The sequence below is a fragment of the Notechis scutatus genome, chromosome 1, assembly GCF_049901735.1.
Source record: "Notechis scutatus isolate UNSWTSFEM ecotype Mainland chromosome 1, rNotScu1.2, whole genome shotgun sequence".
Taxonomy (NCBI): Eukaryota; Metazoa; Chordata; class Lepidosauria; order Squamata; family Elapidae; genus Notechis; species Notechis scutatus.
In genome coordinates, this window is record NC_142009.1 from 241,813,586 (window position 1) to 241,832,294 (window position 18,709).

An 18,709-nucleotide genomic window follows, 5' to 3' on the forward strand; every position below is an offset into this window, starting at 1 on the left:
TATAGAAACAGTCACTTGTGCTAAATAGATGTTCAAAATCTTTGCACATTGGATTGCATTATTTAAAGACTAGAAATCTGAAATTGAATGGTTGAATTTCCCACACAGGCAAAAACTGCCAAGGTGTTGGACTAATGACTCATGCTTTTCTTTCTGTACTTTCTTACTGTAACAGAATTGGATATGTTTCTCAATATTAACTCTATTTTAGAACATGAAATTCTAGCCCTCATTCTTCATAAATGTCTAAAGACAAACATTTTCCTAAATTGGATATTACAGTGTTAAATATTTGGCTTTTAGATTATATATTGAAATAATTGAAACTTAGTATAGCAAGGCATACAGTAACATTCTGTAATTTTTTTAAAAAGGAAATAATTATTACATTTGGAAGCTCGCTGCTGGAAATGAAATTTATAAAGAGATTTATTCCCTGTAAGTCATATTATATCAACTCCAGCAATTTTTCAGTAGAACTTATTTATCCACAGGGTTGGCACATATATAAATATAGAAAGTTGCTATACATTTTCATCTAATCATTAGCTACTGTAACTCAGTATTATCAAAACTGATCAATGGCTTTTCAAGAATTTAGGGTAGTATTTATGCAACAATTCAGCTTTTCAAAGAATGTGTTCAAATATTTGTATTTTGATAGAGCTAGAGAAATTTGAATAAGCTGTAAGCATCTGTAACTTAAGTTTTTGTGTGGTTAGAAGTGGCTAGCTGCACTGTGTGGAAAAGGTTGATTAAGCCTAGAAGACTAGGGTCCCAATTTCTGAAATTATATATATCACTTGAATGGATAAACAAAGAAAATCGATTCATTTTAGGATGCCTATGAGACGTTTGCTTTTGGAGAAGAGAAAAAAACAAGCTAGGTTCAAATACTCAAACAGAAACCAAGATACTTTTTGCATGTCTTGTGAAAATCTAGCATGTAAATTAGGTTGATTTTAATTGTTCTGTTTAAAAGCCCAGGTTCATAATTTGCTACCTTCCCTTAATTCTTTTCTTTTTATTCTTTTATGCTTTTCTCTTCTTTTCTTTTTTCTTTTCCCTTTCCAAAATAAGCTGGTTTTTTTTTGTAACTGGACAATTGGATATATTGTTTTAAAAGATAATTTCTCACCATAGTTGAGGCCTTCTACAAAAAGGGTTGAATTTCTCCTCTCCTTCTGCTGTTGCTTTATCTTAAAACAGAAGTTATTTGAATAAGTATTTCTACTAAATAAATGTTGCAATAAATAATAAACAAATTCTTCATTTTTTTCTTTACAAAGATGTGTTTTTTAAAAAGAAATCCACCATTTTAAAATACAAGGTATTGTTTTAGAGAATACCGTTTCTGTCAGGAGAAGACCAAAGGAAATACTGGGGGAATTAATCATGTGATTGAGAATTTGAGCTGCCTGTCAGATGGTAAGTAGATTGTCATGGTTCTGAAAAATAACACAATTTCTGTTTTACTTAAAGAAAGACCCTGAATAACTCATAAATATCCTTAATGTAATAGGAATGGGTATTTCAGAAGACTCATTATTTTGTCAACCTTTTGTGAATACTCACTCCTACCAATCTTCACCTTCAGCTAAATTTCATGTGCATTATTAAGCTTTCGGAAAATAACTAACTAGTTTGAAAGATTTTAACTAAACAACACGTTCATAAGAAACTAAAAACATTTATGTTTTCTCTGCTTTAATGTTCTGACAAGACATTTATTAAAAGTAGATCCAAAATATGCCAGTATATATAGAACTTAGTTCATGAGCTTATGGGTTCTTTATTTGAGCTTTATCTTTGAGCTTTATGTAGTGGAACGAAATATCAGCACCGTGGACAGCAACTTATCAGTTTTGAAATGCTTATCTCTTTAATTTATACAAACATGCATTTAATTTATACAAACATGCAATTGATCTGGAAGCTCTTCCCACAAATGGAGCACTCGTACGGTTTCTCACCCGTGTGGACCCTCTGGTGCCAAATGAGATGGGAGCAGTCCCGGAAACACTTCCTGCAGATCCCACAAGGGTAGGGCCTTTCACCGGTGTGGACTTTATACAAACATGCGTGCGCGCACACACACATATGAAAGGAGAAAGGCTTAAAACAAAACAATTCAAATAATTCTTAAAACAATTATCTGTGCATTTTGAGAAACATGTTCAGCTAAGATCCTAGTTGGGTTATTGCAGCATTGATTAAATAATTGATCAACTCGAAGAGCCCAAATAAGAGGTTGTGTTGCATTTGCTAAATGAAATGGGAAGAAATCTGTGATCATTGTAAGAACAGAAATAGAAGTGATTGTAGCAGAGTTTAGGACATTGCTCATCAAATGGCTGATTTCATTTATGTTTAGAATAATATCAAAGAAATTGTCTGGCTGTTAGATTGGTCACACTGCAAATACTTTGGTTTCTCTTAAAACATGATAAATACTTTAATAAAAAATGATTTGTGTTGTACATTGTTACCTTCGTTTGTGATCAGCTCTTGAGATAGAATTAAGCAGCATATAACATAAGTAAGATTGGGTTTGGGCTTTTTGATCTATAATGTAAATTCCTTAATAAATAAGTAACTGGACAGTTTCAAAATGCAAACAGAAGCTAGAATTCTTCTCTAGACAGTGTATATCTAGAAAATCTGTATGTCCAACAAATAACTGCAACTCATTCATATACTGCAATCTTCAGTTGCTCTTTTAAGATTAGATTTCACAATACACTTTACTTGCTCTTGCTTAAAATGCAATGCTGGATCAGCAACTGTACATGAATTTTAACAACTGTTTTTAGCAAGTCCAATAAGTGGGGTTTCAGGAATGTTGTTCAGGGATGCTTTTCTTCATATAGATGTGAAGCCAGGGGACTTCAAAATATTACCACTTCCACAGAGTTTTCCTTCTGTGCTTTTGGCATGAGATTTTGTCTTGTATTGTGTCAGTCAGTCACCTGGGGATCTTTGTTATGCCAGTAAGGATAATAATTGCCTTTAAAATCTAATCTAATTGTTGACCACTGTTTGTCCTCAGAGTACAACGGTGATTATGATAGGAATGTTGGTCATTAAGTAATGAAGTTGTAAAGTATGGCATCACATGACCACCCTTAATGATGGCAATCCTGGTAGTCCTTGTTGCCATCATTAAGTGGGATGAAGACCTGTAGCCTAGGAAACAGTCTGATAAGAGACAGTTCAGTTTGCAGGTGGGGAGGGGGGAAGCATTGTAAACATTTCAGAAGGGACCCTCCCTAGTTTTCCAGAGGCTAAAAAGAGAAGAGGGGAAAAATACTTTCAGTCTTGCAAGATTTTGTTTATATAACCTTACAGCAAAGAAGGTGTAGTTCATCCAGGTGTGTTTCTTGTCTGGACTATCTTTAAGACTGACAGTCACAACCTGTACACTTCTATAACAGACCCCATTGCCTTTATGCACTGGATAAGCAACTAAGAGCATGACTGGCTCAGGAATTCTGGGAGGTGAAGTCCACAAGTCATAAAAGTGCCATAGTTGCCCATCCCTGAACTAAAGCAACAATTGTACAACCCAAGGCAGAGATTTGTAACATAGCATGCTGAGGATTCACCCCATGCTAACAGAAGACCTCATCTGGTTGTTTCATGTTGCTGAATAGCAGTGGTGGGAAAAAGAGCTCTGAGTCACCCCATTAAGTTAGGGTCTAGGGTTGTCTCTCCCTCCAGTGCCAGTTAGAACTCTCCTACTTGGAGGAAGGAGAAGCACTGCGAAACTGGGCGTCTGAGCTGATTTAGAAGCTGCTGAGGAATCCAGGAGAGCCTAAATGGATGTATCACCTCCAGAAGTCATCCACAAATTCAATACTGTTTTGGTACTGATTGGAAAGAAGTGTTGATAAGGAATAGCAGACACTACCTTCTTTGCTAAACTGTTTTCTTATAATGTCTGAACAAGGGAAATACAGTTTAAGTATATTCTGGAAGTCGGCATCAAAATACCCTTTGCAAGAGCTGCTTGTGCAGATATTATGGGAAACGGTGGTTTAAGAATGTGAAAGAAATGAAATATACAAGCTTGTTGCTCATTGTTATTCCAATAAGACATAGGAAAGGGGTTTGGAATCAAGAACACTCTATGTAAATTAAACTTTTATGTCTTCTGGATGCTCTTTAGAGTAACTGTGGTAGAAAAGGAAATTGATGTGGGCCTCATGGGCCATGTACTAATTTAAATTATTTATTTTTGTGTGGGTGGCCAGGACTGCATGCACATAAGAACTTCAGAGAGAACTAGAATATTTATCAATTTTACAAGTAATAGTTTTGTAAGTTAAATAGTTCTCCAGGGTCAAAGAGCTGCAGAAAACTTTACCTTTCAGGATTTCTCTTTCTGGTAAATGGAATAAATGAACTTTGTGACTCACACATTAAAAACTAAATATATTTTCTTCATCTCATCTTTCAGTATTTGTATTCCTCCATTCAGCCTCAAAATAGGAATCTTTGTTATAAAAAGTAGTAGTTGCTCTCAGGCTTGTAGTCCAAAATGGCATACAACAGAATGAAGGGAGAAGATAAACATGGTTCATGCATCCATTCTGAATATTGTATCCTGGTGGAAAGAAAGATGTAGAAATGTACAGTATAATACATTTCATGCAGTAATGTATGGAATATATAAATTATAGATGGTTTCTGGTGCCTGAACTGAAACATACATGCTTTGGATAGTTTGGTTAGTGCACAGAATGAAATGGTATTCCCTAGTTGTGCGCATAGAATGGAATGAGGGATTTTATTGGGGAAGGGAGGATGACAATGGGTAAGAGCTAAATATATCTATGTTGGCAGATGAATGGAGGCAGGAGAAGAAGGGATAGTGCTGGGACAATTTGGAAAAGGTGGCTTGGTAAGATATATACTGTATTGCAGTTTTTCTCAACCTTGGCCACTGTAAGAGAGGTGGATTCCAACTCCCAGAATTCTCCAGCCAGTCAGAAGGCTGGGGAAATCTTTAAGAGTCCACCACTCTTAAAGTGGCCAAGGTTGAATGGGGAGAAGACATCTGCTGTGGAAATTTAAATTTTTTTTTTTTTTTTTTTAAAAAAAAACCCCAAGGACCATAATAGGAACAGCTCAGGAGAGAGAAGGAAGGAAAAACACTGACAAGATTGAAACTGGACATGCTGGGAGATATGCCATGCTGGAAACTGATGGGTAGAAGCTAGAAGAAGAAGGCATTGCATGCCACCTTTGCTCTACTCATCTTATATAAATTTTGTTTCATCTGGAACCTGGAACAATCAAACCATAACCAGAAATAGCTTAGTAGAATTTCCGGAATGTAAATGTTTGTTCTGGGTTTGAAACAAAGCCTATTTTCTATTTCATTCACACCATGAAAGGGAAGACCAGATAACAATTTCACCTTCAGAAAAGACAGTGCCCCAGCTCCAGTTGTCATAGTAACTGCAAGTGAAGGTGACAGTTCTTCATTGTGTTTCTATTTCACAGGGCAGCTGGTCATTTTAAAATTCTGTATATGTTCCCTATAGTGCCCTGTCCAGAATTTCAATGCTGTAGAAGTGAAAATATAAGCATAGATTTCAGCATGGAAAAAATCTAGGTCTTGACATCTTTGGTTTTATCATGAGTTGCACTTGGGTATTTAAGTATATATAATGAATGCTTCTAACAGAGATAAGGAAAAGGAAGTTCAAAGAACAATGTTAAATTATATTTACTTGCTTTTAACTATCTCTCATTTTTCTGCTATATTTTATTCATGCTCCAACTCTTATGCTTTTTGAAATCATAGAATAAGGATTCCGTTTTGCAAACATCCTCCCTCTGATAATTTATAATGCTGGGAAATTAATATTTTAGCATCCAATTCTGGCTTTAAATGCATTTGTTCTTAAGACTCCATCTTGTGTAGCCAGACTTAGCCCCCCGCTTTCTTATACTTTCTTGCTACTAATCATTGGAAGGTCTTGTTATGTAGTTTACCAGCTAATTTTTTTATGTACAGGCCATGGAATACTTTACCTTGCCATGTCTCTTTCCTATTCTTCATTGGTTCTTCTTGTAGGGCAGTTTGGTCTCTTCACTACTCAGAAAACCTACATGGTATACTAGTTTCAGACCATTTTTTCTTTTTTTCTTTTTATAACAAACAAGACAACTAATAAAACTTTCTTTCAATTGTACAGTGTATTGGTTTGGTACATATGTCATGTACACAATACTTATAATCCTTTCCTCTTAAATTTACATTCATATTATATTCTAATCAACAGTCTATATCATATTCTAACATTATTATGCTATCATTAAAGTTTTAATTTCAATTCCAGGCTATCTTTAAAAGCAAAATCTCAACTCTTACTATCAGTGCATTTTTTCACTGTCCTTCAGATATTCTTCCACTGGCGTTTTTTTCTTCTACAGTCTTATGTACTTGCAACATTCCACACCCAGCCATTTTTCTTGGTAAGTAGAGTCTGTCAACATTCCCAAGTGAATGAAGGGCCTGATTCATTGTCATTATTTTTCTGGTCTTCTTATCCAGGCCATTTAGTTCTGCCTGCGTCCAGTCCACTATTCCAACTGTGTATCTAATGATTGGAATTGCCCAGGTGTTTATTGCCTTAATGGTGTTTCTTTCATTGAGTTTGGACTTTTAACATCTTCTTCACCCTCATGATATATTCATGTCTAACTTTCTTCTTGACTGCAGTGTGTGTGATGTTGTCATGTACTCAGTTGAAGTATGCCTATTTGTATTTGTATTTGTAGCCATTGTCTTCACTCAGATTCTTGATGTTATTTCCATAGGGCATTTTGATTCCTTCAGTTTTCCTATTTCCTATTTTTCCCCCTGTTGATAATGGGGGTGGCACATTTGTACAGTTCAAATTCCATTGCAATATCTTGGCAGTTTACATGGACAGTGTTGAGTTGCAATTCTATTTCAGATAGTGCTTTTCCATATAGCATCAGATTGTCCATGTAAATGTGTGATAGCCTGTCAGATGTTTTTGAAGTTTGATTGTTGACAGAGGAATTAATGCAATGACAAATAATAGTGCTGGGTGTGAAAGATTATTGAAAGATGAAAGAGTCCTCTCTCAATATTAACCTTTCTCAGTTTTTCATCGTTGACAAGCAACTGTGTCTTGCATTCTGCTACTGTTCTTTGCGCAAAGCTTCTGATGTTCCTACTTACTCCTGTTATTTCTATGCAATTGATTATTCAATCATGTGGCAGGGAATCCAGTGCCTTCCTATAATCCAAACTATATTCAAGTTGGCCTTCCTTCTCTTGCAGTTCTCCCAAAACATCTTGTTTATTAAGAGCTGATCTTTCGTTCTTCTGCTACTTGGGCTGTTTCCTTTCTGTTCACGTGGAAAGAGTAGATGCTGTTGGGCTGCTTCAGCTACCACATCAGTTAACAATGGTTGGTTAGTAGATAATTGGCTTTGCCTATGTTTTTTTTTAATATACCGGCCATGTAATACTTTGCTTATTATGTAGGCTTTGCCAGAGGTTAGCCAATATTCAATTTCACCTTCCCCCCAGTATGTTGTTAAGCTGCTTGTCAACAAGTAGGTGTAGACAATCAGATATTTCAACCAAAAACCATGCAGTGAATCTTCACCTGGTACTGACTAATTCTGGGTCTTCTTTGCCCTTTTCTTCACCATTGCTGCTGTTGTTACAAATTCTTTTATTTCACCCTTTTCTTTATTCTCACCCACCTCCTTTATCCAAGCTGCAGTCTTATTATATTACTATATTTCTTTGGGTTGCCCTGAACTTTACTGTTTCTTCTTTGTCAGATATTGACTAGTTCACTAGATCAGTCTCTCCACTGATGGATTGGTGGAAATGTTTCTGATTTGACTGAAATGGGAGATTCTGCCTATAGTGTGCAGTTTGAGTTTCATATCTGATTTTCTTGGTATAACTGTTATTTGTTGTTTTGTTATTTCTAATGCTTTCTTAAATCTTGTTTCTGGGTGATATTTCTTAATCGAGTGTTGTTGCTGTTCAGTTTCTTCTATTTCATCTGTTCTAGCTTGCTTGTATCTGATCTTAGCATGCTGGTCTCATTTTCCAGCCTGATCTTCCATTTGAGTGGTGACTGTTGTTATTATTTTACAAATTCAGTTCTGAACATAAGAGATGCCAGGGTATATAGAAAAACAGTTGTTGTTCTCTGTGTTAATTAACTTTCTGTGATACCATATATTAATTTGTAAATTATATCTGAATATATAGAGCAAATAAAGTATTTTTCTCTGTTCTAATATAAATGTTCTTTATCATAATTCTGGTGAATTATTTCCTTTTTTACGGATCTGCAGCTCTTGGATCTTGTGTGCCTGATGAAGTGTGGCCATTTGATATATAGCAAGTGTTTGAACATAGAATATAGTGACTAATATGCAGTTAGACAATGTTCATGGTGAGATTAAATAAAACAAATTAGAGATGCAGCTTAAGCAGCTGATTATTATCACATACAGAAACAAAGAAGTCAGAAACTTGTCTTCTGTAATGCTTCTTACCTATCCTTCTTTTGGATTGTATTCATTATTAATGAGGAACTCCTACACATAACCATTTGTTTGAAGAGAAAAGTATATATTCTAGTGTCGCTGTTGAACAGAAGGCTGCATTGACTGATTCATTGTCCCTTGAGGAGCAATAGAACAACAAATGTTCTTGAGATACGAGAACATTTGAACAACTGAATAAAACTTCTTGTCATAGACCTTTGTATATGGAATGATGTGGATTGTGTATAAATAACAAAAGGAAGATAGCATGTGTGGAAGAAATAATCAGAGTGTAGACTATAGAAAGCAGCAATGTTTTTTCTGCTTTCTCAAGAAGAAAACTTCCAACTTACCTTAGGTTAACTCCAATTACTAGTGCCATCGATTTTCTCTGCCCACTTTTCAGCTGATTGTAAATGATCACTATGGGAAGGCTTAGTGTTGTACTGCTCACACTCTGTGACTCTTTATTTAGGGACTTTATTAGTGACTAATAAAATATTATTGCCTGAATATATGTTTTGGGTTTTTCTCATATGGGTACCTTTACTTTTTTTAAAAAAAAATAATGCTTTTTATTAAAGTTTCACAATGCTAAAACATAAAATCAAGTGAAATCATAAAAAAGAAAACAAAGGAAACAAATTAAAAAGAAAAAGAAGATAAAAGAAAAAAAATAGAAAAGAAGAATAGTTAAGGAAGCAGCTCCTATTCTTCCTTGCAACAAATATAGGTAAGTTAATTTTTCCATACCCACTATGAAATCTGCTTTATTTTTAAGTAGCAAACAAAATGGAGGATCCAGTGTGAGGATTGTCCTCAACAAATGGTAAGTGAGCATTAGCAAACTGATGATAGTACCACCTAGCACATCTGTAAGACCCACTGATGTCATGTAGATGTTAAATAGAAGTAGAGAGGGAGAGAAAAGCCATGAAGGACATCCCCAGAATAGAGGCCTCTGATTTGACCCCTTTCTCCCATCAATGTTGATTGAAATAATCCTGGAGAAAGGAGAAGAATTGTAGTACAGTGCCTCTTCCCAATTCTCTGAGCCAGCCCTGGCTTCTAAAAGCTGCTGAGGGATTAAGGAGCACCTAGGTGGATGTACTATACCCTGTCAAGCACAACTATTAGTGTGTCAGTATTATGGCCAGACCTGAATCTTGACTGAAAGGGGTTGCTTTTATTAATTATTATGGCTCAACTATGGACCTTTTTTTTGCATAAGGATATGATATATCTTTTTAGTTTAGCTGCAATGAAATAATTGTGGATGGAACAGTTAATCAAGTTTTTGATTTATTAAATTGTAATATAGTTCCACCCAGTGGCGAGATTCAATTTTTTTACTACTGGTTCTGTGGGAGTGGCTTGGTGGGCGTGGCAGGGGAAGGATACTGTAAAATCTCCAGTCAGAGGTGGTATTTGCCAATTCTCTGAACTACTCAAAATTTCCACTACCAGTTCTCCAGAATTGGTCAGAACCTGCTGAATACCACCTCTGGTTCCACCTAAATTTATTTCTCTTATGTAGAATATGTTACAAGCTTCTGTGCTGGAATTTAACATGGCAAATATATGACAACTTTTTAAACTCTCCCCCCACCCCCGGCTTGTTTGCAATTTTTTTTTAAAAAAAATCTTGATCCTGAATAAACTGCATAGATAAATATATATGCAACAATATATGCAACAATAACACTAAACAGTTTGTTAAAAACACTTAGCAAATTGAATATTTACTGACTAATAAATTATTAGCCTTTTTTCCACAAGGGTTATATAACGGTATCTTATTGTGTTGAATGAAATGATGCAGCTAAAAAGGCAATTTTTTACAATTCTTTTTTTACAATTCTACAGCAATTTTTGCAATTCTTTTTCTTGGAATTGTCTTAAATACCCTAATGAAACTCCACCAGAGTTTAGAAAACAACACATAGAATTCCACTTCCTAATCTGATTTTTTTTTTAAATGAATCACCTATATCCAGCCAGTTAAAACATCCTGAATAGTTCAACCCAGTGCTACTTCAAATTCATATTTGAAGACAGGAATTCTGATTTTATCTTCTCTAACACAAACAATACTGTATAAATTTAAAACCCATATTTAAAATCTTATATATCATTTGACTCCTTAGAAATCAAGTAATAATCCTTGTATTCCTATCAGCCCATAGAAAAATTACATGTCCTAATTTCTCTTTAGCTGTTTAAGAGGTCTATTTCTAGAAGGAATTTTTCCAGGCTTGCTTAAAATTGATCTATATTTGTTTTTCTTAGTCTGGGTACTCTGCTCTTGGCTTGTACATATAATCAGTGTTTAAGTGTACATAAGAATGGTTCCAAACTGAAGAAAGCTTGTTTTGTGGTTTTTAAAAGCATAAGAATAAGCAAAAACAAAGTACTGTATATTTATTACCTTGTATATCAGCATCATATAGACTGGTTGCATGATTCTCCCTCCTGTTCTAATTAATTAAAATCAGCCAATCAAGTTTTAAAACCATTTGAAATATTGCAAGAGGAAGTTGGATTATCTCAAATGGCAGAATAGCAGTGTGTTCAATTTCAAGCATCTTTGATTTCATGGTTTTATTCAGATGAACTCATTTTAAGGGAGGTGGCTGAGGAAAGTTTTGGAGAATAAAGAAAAGAAGAGAATTTGAGTTAGAAGATAGGTAGCTACTATTCTTCAATAACTGGAGAAATTTTAATTTGGATCTCAATTTCTCTGAAATCAAGTCATCCTCATTCTCAGAAATTATTGACTTGACTATTACGACATGCAAGCAAGATCTGGATTAGCAATAATGTTATCCATGAATGCCAGAATGTCAATGACAAACTTCCTTTCCAATTACAAAAAAAAATAAAAATTAAAAACAAACCCTCCAAATCTCTTCCATTGCCAATCAGCTGAGAGATTGATATTTTTAAATAAAATCTGAAATTTGGTTATGAACTTGCAAGATGTTGATGATCTCGCACTAGATTGTAGGGTAAAATTGAATGTTTGCAAGATTATTTTTTTTAATGGGCGACTTGCGCCATTGCACGGAATTGCATGAAGGCCTCCAGCACCTGATGATCCTTGAAATAATGAAAGTTCAAGTTACCAGCTTTGCATTCAACTGCAAGAAACAAGAGATCTGTCAATTGATTCTCGTAAAAAGAATACAATAACCTTTTCACACACGATAATCTAAATAGTTCATTTTTACTGTATGTAAGACATATTTGTTATGGCTTACGGCTACATGAATCACTTTGTAATTCTCAATGTGGAATTACCGTAACATGCAACAGACGTTTTGAAAGAAAATAGAATTGGAATAGCTAAGGTCATAGAAAAACTTGAAAAAATGTCAGGCAGAAAAGATTAAGTCAGCATGGGGAGGTGTAATAAAGCTGATGTTGCTACTCATGCCTATCCTCAATTCATGGTTAGCACCTGCTATGAGTTAAGGGTCAATGAAATTCAACTGAAGTTGGACTTAGCCTGCTTGTGGCTACATAGGGATTCTAGGCTGATCCCTCTTAACTTCGTTCCCAGGTTCTGTCACTCCTTCTTTTACAGAAACTAACAGAATGAGCTGGAAGAGAAAGTGTAATAATAAATGTATGTAAAATGGAAATAAGGTATTAGAAAACCTATTTTATAAGCTGCTTTTGACATAATTGACATAAATTATTGCATTCTACAGCACTGCATGTATTGTATTTGAGAAGTGCTCGACTACAACGGCTATTCTCCTAGCTCCTAGCTAATAACTTACCCAACTGTTGAGAATGATGTTGCACTCCCTTACAGCTGAATAGCACCACACAGGAAAGCTTTGTCTAATGTGTAGAATGTTTTGAGGACACCAGTAAGATTTCATGAGAAAACTAAGCCCTGCAGCGCTGCCATTACTAAATTTAAGGAAGTGGGGCATGCTTAATTTGGAGTGTGATACAAAGTGCCAAAACAATCACAAATCTATAGTTATAAAGGTTACGAAAATTGCTTAGTGTGGATGTACCTTTTTTCTAAAGAAGTTGGTTACATTTTCAGTCCTGCAAATTATTTCACAACTTCACTTATAATTTGCACCGTTCTAATTTGCAAATACAATTAAGCATGTGCAATTCAAGTGTGATTTATTTTACTCCGGCAATGTAAGTTATTTTTTTGTTAAATTCTTACTATTAAATTCTTATTATTACAGTTTAACCCCAATCTACAATTATTCTCCTCTGTTGGAATTCTTACTAAGGAGTCCTCCAGTGAGATTTCAAAAGAAAAATAAATGTAACATTCTAATAATATACTGGCATACAGAGGAATGTTGTATATAATACAATTGCTAATATGTATGGAAGTGGCCTTTTAAATGTTTGTTGTACGTATTGCTGCTTAACATACTCTTTCAAAGACTAGAATCATTTTCATTTTAAAATAGAATCCCCCCTGCTTTTCTTTTTAAAGGCAAAGAAATATTGCTGTGCTCTAGAAAGAAGAAACAAGTAAAATAAATGATCCCCATGTTCTTTTTTACATACTGTTGTTTTTACAATAAACATACATGGTGTGACTTTCAAGTTTTAGCTTAGTGTTGTTTTTCCATTTAATGAATACTTTCTTGAAAACTATTGTGTTCTTGACAATGCTAAGAGCCCCTGCTTGCCTGAAGTAGAAAATTTATAAAGGAGAACAACTGGATGTTTGAGAACTCATGAGTAGGTGTTTTGCCTCATGGCACATCACCTTCTTGCTATTAAGCAATGAGATGTTCACCTCATTACAGTGTGTAAACAACTGATGCAGTGAACATACAACAACTTATTGGAGCAATGTAAGATTTAGGCATATTGACACAAAGAACACGCTTCCATACTCATTTCATGCGAATTGTGAGTGTCTTTGGCAAGGCATCATTCTGAAAGAAGGGATGCAGCTTAACACAACTTAAGCACAGCCTAGTCCATTTATTAGAAAAGTGTGGGTGTGCATTGTTGACAGCAATTATTTTTTCTGCCTCTGTCAGGGTGTGGGTGATGGCTTCATTAAAAAGCAAATTCCTGAGTTGAGCTATGGGAAGAAGAGATCTTTTGTCATATTTCAGAGAAAGTGATAAGTTACTGAAATTATTTGTGCTTGTTGTGATGAAGGGGAAATTCATTTCTTTATACATTTTCTCTTTTCTACATTATTTTATCTGTATTTTCTATTTTTCATTATATTTGTTGTGGTTTTTATCTTCTCATTTTAATTTTTTTTAATATCTTTTTAGTTTGCATTCATTTTTTTATCTTTTTAATTGCATTCTTTAATTAATTTTTTTTGAAGCAAATTCTTTTAGAAAGAATATGGACTGGATTGCGGGATCCTTTAAGCTGAATACAACCAATCTTTCAACTTCTTTCATATTCCTGAACACGAGAAACTAGTGGTCTGTAATGAGAATGGCAATATACCATGATCGCTTACCTGGCAGCAGCTTTGCTGTGGCTGGATACCAAATTTTGGCTGGACAGAATTAAACTTTGCATAGAAATGATATATGGTGACTTTGGTGTCTGTTTTTAGGGATAAAAAAGAGACAAAGTCTACACAGACATTGTCCTGGGAGCCATCCCATCTGCTAACAGAGAGGCTTTTCTATGTTGATAGAAATCAACATTTGAATCAGACAGTTTGTAATATCAATTCTAAGGCTTTACTTTCCATATCTAAAACAATGTTATGTTGTATACCTGTTTCACTCATCCCATGAATCACATGATTGGATTCACACATTGCAGAAGGCCACAACTTACTTCACAACTTACTTGCAAATAAGGTACAAGTGACTAGATCCATATTGTTCTATCTTTAACTTAACTTTCTGGTTGAATATAAAGACAGTTAGATAATCTGTACAAAGGCTTCCATACAAAGTTTCTTTATTGGATTGTAATAGGCATCCTCAAGGTGGTTGAGATTCATCTAATGTCCAATCTTTGCATAGTCGTCTTCATAGTGTGAAAAGATAGTTAATCTTCATCCCATAACGATGGAGCAAAGGGAAAGACACCAGCACGATGCTGGGGTCCAAGCAAGAATAAAGAAAACTCCCCCAACCCAACCAAGGGTCAATTCAGTGACCAATTAGGATTACAGATGTGATCACATGACATTAACTACATTTACCATGAGGCATTAACTACATTTATCATGAGGCATTCCCTTCAGGGGACAGCTCCCAATTCCCAATTAACTATACACTGTCTGACCAGCACACATATCACATATCACATGATGCATCATAAGTTAGAATAAGCAATCTACTTGGCTATGAATCTCACTGAGAAAATAGGCTCAATTTTTTTGTTAAAGTAAGATATTTTTATTCATAGAATAATGAAATACAAAGAAAAACAAGGCCTACATTGGATAATACAACACAGACAACTACGTTATGTATCTTATGTAAAGATACATAAGACATTTATAAAAACATGCAAAACTTTCTAGAAGTACATTTGCCCGTTTCTATTTATTCCCCCAAACTGAATATTTATATTTTCCATTAAAAATGAAAGATTATTGCTAGTATATGTTTAAGTCCTTTCATCTATTAGTTTTGACTGGTCTCATCATGTTTCCTTCAAAATCATATTCCAAGTGCCTTAATTTGCTCTGCTGTGTAATATGTAATATATACAGGAGCCATTTTTTATTAAATTGGTTGAGCTTCTGTTATGACTATATACTCTTGACATTGCTGCATATTATCCAATATTGGTGTTACAATCTGATATAACTAATAAAGTTTCCTTTTTTCCGGTGTTGTACCAGATTAGCTCTTATAGCTGTCAGCATTTATCTTAATATAAATTGTGATATTTTTTTATTTAAGTTGTCTTGAATTGCACCTAACAAGAATATTTTAGTTTCAGTTAAAATCTGATTGTTTTCGGATTTTCTGAACATGTTGATGTCTTTTTTCCCAGTACTTTTGAATTCTTATACACAACTACCACATAGGACTGTGATAGCAAATCTGCGGCATGCGTGCATTAATTCAACAAGTCTATATTTTCATGAACTTTCTTATAATTCCTTATAGTTGAATAATGGTGCATTAATACAACATCATCTGTATAGCATTTCAATTTTTATTCTCCCTGCACTTTAATCCCAAGTACTTGTCTCTGTTCAAGTCTTGTTTGCTAAAACTCCTATAGCAATTTCAAATATTAAGAGAGAAAGGGGTCAACTTTGCTTACTGGAAAAGTTGTAGAGAGTTTTTTTGTTTACTATAATCTTTGTTTGCTATTGATATATGATATACACTCACATTTTAAATTTTTATCTTGAATTAATTTTGTTTAAAATGAAGACAGGTTTGAATTTTTTTCAGTAACCATAGACATGTATAATACAAACAAATATTCCTCTGATTAGGATCAAGCTACTTTCAGTCATTATGATTGATAGTTCACTGTGTTTTTCATTTAGTCTACCCTACTGAATTGTGAATAAATAAAAAAAACTGGTTTGTAAACTAGATTGAGAGCATTACTTAAATTGTATGCTTTTATTTTGGCTCTGTCTGACAATTCAACATCAGATGTTCACAGCTGTTATTGTTATGTGCCATTTACTATTAATATAGAGATGGTTAGGAAACATTTTAAGTACAAAATGCTCCAGTCTATGACAACATGTCACTTGGAGTCTCTGGCTCCAAATTAATTATGTCCCAAATTCCTTTGTAAAATAGAAGTTACATGGTTTTTTTTTTTTTTTTTTTTTGCATGTTTAACTATACAAGTATGGTTTAAGTGTCCTTCAGATGGAAACACTATGAAATTACAAAGGCACTTCAAAAAGTGACCTAATTTTTCACACTTGTGGCCACTGCAACATCCCCATGGTCATGTGATTTATATTTGGATGCTTGACATCTGACTCACATTTATGACCGTTGCAGTGTCCTGGGGTCATCTGATCATCTTTTGCAGCCTTCTGACAAGCAAAGTCAGTGGGGAAAACCAGATTTCCTTAACAACTGTGTTACTAACTTAACAACTGCAATGATTCATTTAACAAAGGTGACCAGAAAAGTTGTAAAATGGGGATAAAACTGACTTAACAAATTTCTCATTTGGCAACATAAATTTTGTATTCAATTGTGGTTGTAAGTCAAGGACTACCTGTACTTGTATGTCTCCATCCAATCTGCTGCTGCTTTCTGATTTAGTATCCCCCCCGGAAGCAGTCTTTTATCTCTTTATCTTCTTTATAGGAAAACGTGAATTAAGGAAGTGGTAGAAAAAGGTGGGAGTTGATAGCATATTCTGTACATTCATAGTTTGCTGAGCTGGAATGTTGCAAGGCTGTCAGAGTTGGTAATATTTCACCCGTCCCCTTGGAAAAGCCTACCTAATGTGTGCCAAGGAGCTCACCTCATCCAGCTGCCAGATGCACGTACAACTCCCAGAATTGGTCATTTGGATTGATAATTATGGGAATGGTCCCACGCATCTGTATTTTCAATGTATCTGGGGGTCAGGGAAAGACTGGAATAGCATGTAACCAGGCACCAAAGCTCTAGTCATTCTTCTTTTACCTTCTTCTCTTGGCTAAGATGCCATTCTGCCCTAAGAACCATCGTCTGTGTGAAATAATGGAGAACGTTTCTTTACTTGCCCCATCTCTTATTCCATATGAAATGACAGCTGGACTGAGTGGGCGCAATGTGGAAAGTAATGTGTGGAAAGGCACGGTGACTCACTGGAGACTGTTTAAAATCAAGCCTTCTCCTCCAGTGTTTTAGCACATGGCTTGTCCTCAGTTTGCTCAGACAGGGCAAGAGGGCCATCTGTGGGCAGGAACGGGTAGGAGAAGAGGACTGAGAACTGAGGCAGAATGTTCAGCATATTAAAATGAAAAGAAATTCAGCTGAGAAGAAGAAACCTGCATTTGTATTTCTAGCAATTTATGAATTTCAGGTCGATAATTTCTAACAAGCAGATTCCCTTTGTGATAGTCACAATTTCTATGTGTAACCCACACATATTTTAGTAATGGATTTGGGGGTGGGGGAGAGAGGTATACTAATGGCAATTGTGAATTATGTATCTTTGATCTTTAGGTAGAAATTAACTGTTGTTCTTTATTCTGAAATAAATGCATGTGAACTTGCTCAGAAGTTAATTCAGTGCGGTATAAACATTTATCAAGCTTCATTTCAATGCACGACTGCAGTTTTAGGCACAGAGACCTGTGGCTGAATCCCAATTGAAATTGGCTTCCAATTAAACATACATAACACATACTTACTTGAATTTATAGCTTGGATTTGCCAGAAAACAGTGCTGCTCCATAATTGGGACAGCAGTGAGGCGACATGGTTTGTCTTGAAGACTTGATTCATTCTTCCTCATTGCCAAATCTTCTTCCAGCAGTTCAAAATAGCCAAAGAAGGCATGTTCTGAAATAAATCAAAGTGAAGCAACGTAGCTGCTTTGTTCTTAGAAATTGGCATTGGTGTTGGGGAATATTATTATATTATGGCCCAGAAATGCTTCATTTTCACAATAGTATCCAAGCTCCATATGTGTGCGGTATGTTCAGTTTCCCAGTAAGCATTATTTTGATGAGGCTACATAAAAACCGTAACTGCTTTAAAGTGAATACTGTGGAACCTGTGAAATACTTTCAGATAATTTTTTATTTATTTATTTGATTTGTCAATTGCTTACAAGATAATAGATATAAGTATAAACATAGTTATGAATACATGAAATGGATACATATAAGAAAAATAAAAAGAAACAATAGGACAGGGACGGTAGGCACATTGGTGCGCTTATGCACGCCCCCTACAGACCTCTTAGGAAAGGGGTGAGGTCAAGACAGTCTAAGGTTAAAGTTTTTGGGGTTTGGGGAAGAAATCACAGAGTCAGGTAGAGTATTCCAGACATTGACCACTCTGTTGCTGAAGTCGTATTTCCTGCAATCAAGTTGCATGCGGTTAACCTTGAGTTTGTATCTATTGTGTGCTCTTGTATTGTTATGGTTGAAGCTGAAGTATTCATTGACAGCTAGGACATTGCAATGTATGATTTTATATGCTATACTTAGATCGGACCGAAGGTGGCCTAGTTCTAG

At 35.0% G+C, this 18,709-nt stretch overlaps 1 protein-coding gene across 7 annotated transcripts in view; it reads left to right on the forward strand.

Moving 5' to 3' along the window:
- PTPN5 (protein tyrosine phosphatase non-receptor type 5) overlaps nt 1–18,709 on the forward strand; it is a 70,927-nt gene that overhangs the window by 17,069 nt on the left and 35,149 nt on the right. For 5 of the 7 annotated variants that reach the window (XM_087950995.1, XM_087950989.1, XM_087950946.1 and 2 more), the window contains exon 3: nt 1,343–1,428. The exons of 1 other annotated variant lie outside the window; for it this stretch is intronic. In XM_087950995.1, the coding sequence (XP_087807121.1) occupies nt 1,343–1,428 (86 nt within the window). Of the gene's footprint in view, nt 1–1,289; nt 1,429–18,709 lie in introns of all 7 variants that reach the window. One more of the 7 variants, XM_087950970.1, reaches the window with a different exon arrangement.